The sequence below is a fragment of the Prenolepis imparis genome, unplaced genomic scaffold (assembly GCF_030444845.1).
Source record: "Prenolepis imparis isolate NDT839.2.m4 unplaced genomic scaffold, iyPreImpa1.0 SCAF_3, whole genome shotgun sequence".
Classification (NCBI taxonomy): domain Eukaryota; kingdom Metazoa; phylum Arthropoda; class Insecta; order Hymenoptera; family Formicidae; genus Prenolepis; species Prenolepis imparis.
Window position 1 is genome coordinate 3611991 of NW_028141161.1, and position 4361 is coordinate 3616351.

Here is a 4361-nt window from a genome sequence, read left to right on the forward strand (position 1 = left end):
CCATTATTTTAGTGAAAAATTTAGATGTACGAACAGAGAGACCTAATTCTTTCGCCGCACGTGTTCGTTTAAGCTGGTTGGCATTTTTTTTTATATTTCTAGTTTCAATGATATCTGTTTGTGTGGGTGGTTTTTTATCCATCGCACGACAAACAGAACTCAAGGCTCGCGAAGTATTATGTTGCACTACTGATGCTTTAACGCGTATCTGGTAAGAGCCTTTCATGGCAAAATGAACGCGCTTGCCACCAATAAATTTACTAATAATTGCATTACAACTTTCAACAGAATTACTAGTAAATTGATAGAGTAAGCTATCGGCATTTTCTATTACGCGTTTCATAGCATTTTCTACTTTTTGTAATAATCCTGCACGCTGTAATTGGGGCACAAGATTTTCTTCGCCTTCTTTCTGTTGTCCATTACAGAAATATTGAAGCGAAGCACAATCTTTATGTTCACCAAATACATGGCTAGGTATATTATTTAAATCTTTGATTAATTCTGAAATTTTTATTTGCCAACTAACTTCACGATTGCGGCAAAAGGTGACAGCCTTAACCACAGCGTTTCGAATTTTCATAACGCTGTGCTCAACGACCTTTTTCAATTTTGAAATATTTCTACTACCGGTACTACTTGCCTCACGTATTTTATTAGAAAGATTGCGGAGAAGATGATTCGTGCATTCAATCTTCTGCACAACAATATTTGGATACGGTGGAAAATCTCTCAATTTTTTTAATACGTTACTATCACCGTCACCGATATATTTACTATAAATAAGGCGATGCATTTCTAAACTAAGTCGGAAGCCTTCGAGGATTATATCACTTTCCATACTGGTGGAGCTCTGATTGCTCCCCCAATTTTTATAACATACATGCTTTTTTGCTACTGTATTAATTTTAACTACTCTCGCACAAACAATACAATATTTATTTCGGACACCAACAAATAATACTTTTTTTGAATGATATCCCGTAATAATAGCTGCTCCGGATGGAGAATCGTAACTACCAGTACGGTAGGATCTCTTCATCCACGAGCCGTCTGTTATCACGGGTATATGCGGAATGCCGTCTATGACATCTCCTCTTTCTATTGCCAAACGTTTTTCCTCTTCGCCAGCTACGCGCATTTCTTTTTCCGCGGCGGCGGCGAAGGCTTCCGACATTTTATTATGATAGTTTATATATGTTTTATTACGCATGCATGGAATATCTGCAGCAGCAAGAAGTTCTTCAAGCTGCTTATGACCAGTCCCTGTCAATATAGTACCGGAAACGATACCACTATTGACATCCAATATTCTCTCATCTGTCGGTTCACTCCAAAAGTCACCTGTGGTGTGACACATTCGACATTTGACAGAAAATTGGGTTTTCAGACCGTCACGCTTCTTTTCACTCAATACAAGATCAGTAAAACGACATTCGCCGATCCAATGAGTGGACAGTCTCTGCAATTCAGCAAAAGCATGCCCAAAATCGACGATACGTCGTCCACTAATCTCTTCAGAAATAATGTGCGTCGATATTCCCATCAGTGTGCAAAACAATATTTTCGATATCTTCGACGTCTTCAACATTTTCGACGTTTTCGACGTTTTCGATATTTTCGACGTCTTCAACATTTTCGACGTCTTCAATATCTTCGATATTGTTTTGCATTATACTCTCCGAATCTGTCAGTATGCATGCATCTGCTGAATTTTCAAAAAATGTATTCAACGACTGCGGTGTGAACGCATCATTATCTGTCATCACATTTCTCTCATCTGTATATGTATGCGGCTCGTTCATCGACAAACATGTCAAATTTTTACAAAACTCACGAACGTCTGATAATGATCCTACAGATGAATCATCATCATCTAAAATATTATTTTTTTCTGATTGAAACTTCTGTGTTGCGCATGCATCGACAGATGATTGAGAAAATGTTTCTATAAAAGATAATGATGTCGACATGTCGTTATCTACATTTCTGTTATCCTCGCATGCATATAATTGGTGTGATTTACCTGGAATTTCCATGAAATCCGATACGCATCCCAATGATTTTTTTCTGGAGTCCTCATCAATTCTTTCTTGATTCACAACAAAAGAATTGTCACAAAAATTTTTGTCACGCGCTTGTCGCATGCGACGCATTTTTTTGGATAAAGACACACGTTGTGCCGAAGCTATTTTAATCTTATTAGTATATTTAGGCATAATGAATGTATATGCTCTCTAAATAATACTAATAATACTCTAATAAATACTCTAATAACACAGAACACTTTGACACCAAAACAATACTCTATACTCTATATACTCTGTGCTACTGAAACCATATGGAAGCTTAGATCGCGTGATATAAACGATATAATTGCACTCGATAATCGATAGTACATGTTAGCATAATGGCGAACCGTGAACGTGGTAAGTAATTGTTCTCTTTATTTATATATGTATTTATATATGTATATGTATATATACGTACATATTATACCCAAATATAAAAATATTGCACATTTTATATATTTATATATAAAGCATTCATTTATTCATTTATGGCATAACATTATTTTTGTAAGCCATGATTTTTTCTAACCTGTAATAACCTCTATTTGACCTTTATATATTTATCGATGTATATATATGTACGTATTTGCACATGCATAAATACATGTGCAAATATTGTATGCATTATATATATAATTAACATTTTTTGCAGCAATACCGATGCCGCCCATTCCTGGCGACTTGCCAGCGAATTTTGTGCCGCCCGTTCCTGGCCATATACAGGTGCCCCGGGGATGCATAATTTTTGTGCAAGCACCTCCAGCTGTGAGTATTTTTATAAAATAAATGTATTTAGAGAGAGAGAGAGAGAGAGAGAGAGAGAGAGAGAGAGAGAGAGAGAAAGAGAGAGAATAAATTTTACAATAAAAATAATTAATTTTTTTAGGCTCATCAAATGGATCGTCGTCGACGTTATCGCCAACGTCGTCGTGAACGGCGGCAACAGCAACAGGGGCAAATGCCTCCGCTACCACCGCCGCCGCCAGCACAATATCCGCCGCCGCAATTTCCGCTGCCGCTGCCACCACCACCACAATGTCCACCACCACCGCCGCCGCCACCACAATTTCCACCGCCGCCGCCACCACAATTCCCACCGCCAACATATTTTAAAAATAGGGGTTGGGGGGGAAGAAGGGGACAAAGAGGTCGAGGTCGAGGTAGAAAACAAGGAGGAAAAATTTTTCAATTCCATTTTCATTAATATTATTTTATGTAATAATATTAATGAAAATGGAATTGAAAAATTTTTCTTCCTTACCTTGACTCACCGCCTTCTGGTCATTGTATTTTTTTAATATGTGAAAACATTTCTAGCTTTTATTTTCCACAAATAGCTTTTTCTGCATTTTAATAAAATAGATTACAAAAAAATAAAATATACTTTAGAAGGAAATAAATCTCTGTAAAAGAAAGATTCTTTCAGAGAGGATGAAGAATTTATTTTGTGAAATTGCAAGTTTCTTTAATTTTTGAATTGACTTTAGAAAGATTAAATTTTTTTATACTTAATATTTTCATCATTTAAAAACGATTGTTTATTCCAGATTAATTTTTATTACATTATGATGCTATAGATCATATATAGAAAAAAAACATCTCAAAGAGAGTTCAACACAAGAGACTCTCACTACATAATATTAATTTTATGCTGTGTATACAACATCCATGTCACAAAATTCAATTTCTATGACTATGTAAATATAATTACATGTAATGTAATGTAATCCTCTTTACAATTCATCACTAATGAATGTGTGGAGCAGTTTTAAATAAAAAAATTAATTAAATTTTGATCATGGATTATTTGATTATTATGTACAATTTTCAATGTTGTAATATACTGGTCTTTTCTAATCTAAGCGTTTCTAAAGATGTGTATCAATATTATTATTATTTCTTTATGATATTACCACAATGCCACGAATGCTAACTTATATTACTCTCTATGATATAAAAAACATCTGTATATTATATATTATATGAATCACTTCAATAATAAAATTAGAATCAGTATAGACACAATTATCTTCAAGCCAAACTTTTAGATGCTATAATAGACAATTAATAAAAATTATTATGAGAACCATGATAAATAAAGAAATAATCATTCGAGTGCCAATTACATCTCGTTACATAATGGATCATACAATGATCGATAATATAAATTACATATGGAGAATGCCATTAAGTGACTGTCTTGCAAAAATATAAACTGCAAGTCAAATTATATTGCAAGCTATGTCAAAGTAATGTATGCACTATACCGGCTGCTCATTTTCCGGTAAG

At 34.5% G+C, this 4361-nt stretch overlaps 1 protein-coding gene across 1 annotated transcript; it reads left to right on the plus strand.

Annotated features, from left to right (window-relative positions):
- Positions 1–2157: 2157 nt before the first annotated feature.
- Positions 2158–3624, plus strand: LOC145934272 (uncharacterized). Its single transcript, XM_083034633.1, has 4 exons — positions 2158–2429; positions 2725–2837; positions 2959–3193; positions 3620–3624. Exons 1-4 carry the CDS (start codon positions 2411–2413, stop codon positions 3622–3624), a joined length of 372 nt encoding a protein of 123 aa, XP_082890759.1. The 5' UTR covers positions 2158–2410.
- Positions 3625–4361: the final 737 nt, after the last annotated feature.

What these genes read in the sequence shown, in the direction of transcription:
- LOC145934272 (XM_083034633.1), top strand. An exon ending in TTGTGCAAGCACCTCCAGCT is followed by an intron (nt 2,838 to 2,958) that starts GTGAGTATTTTT and finishes TAATTTTTTTAG; the next exon opens with GCTCATCAAATGGATCGTCG.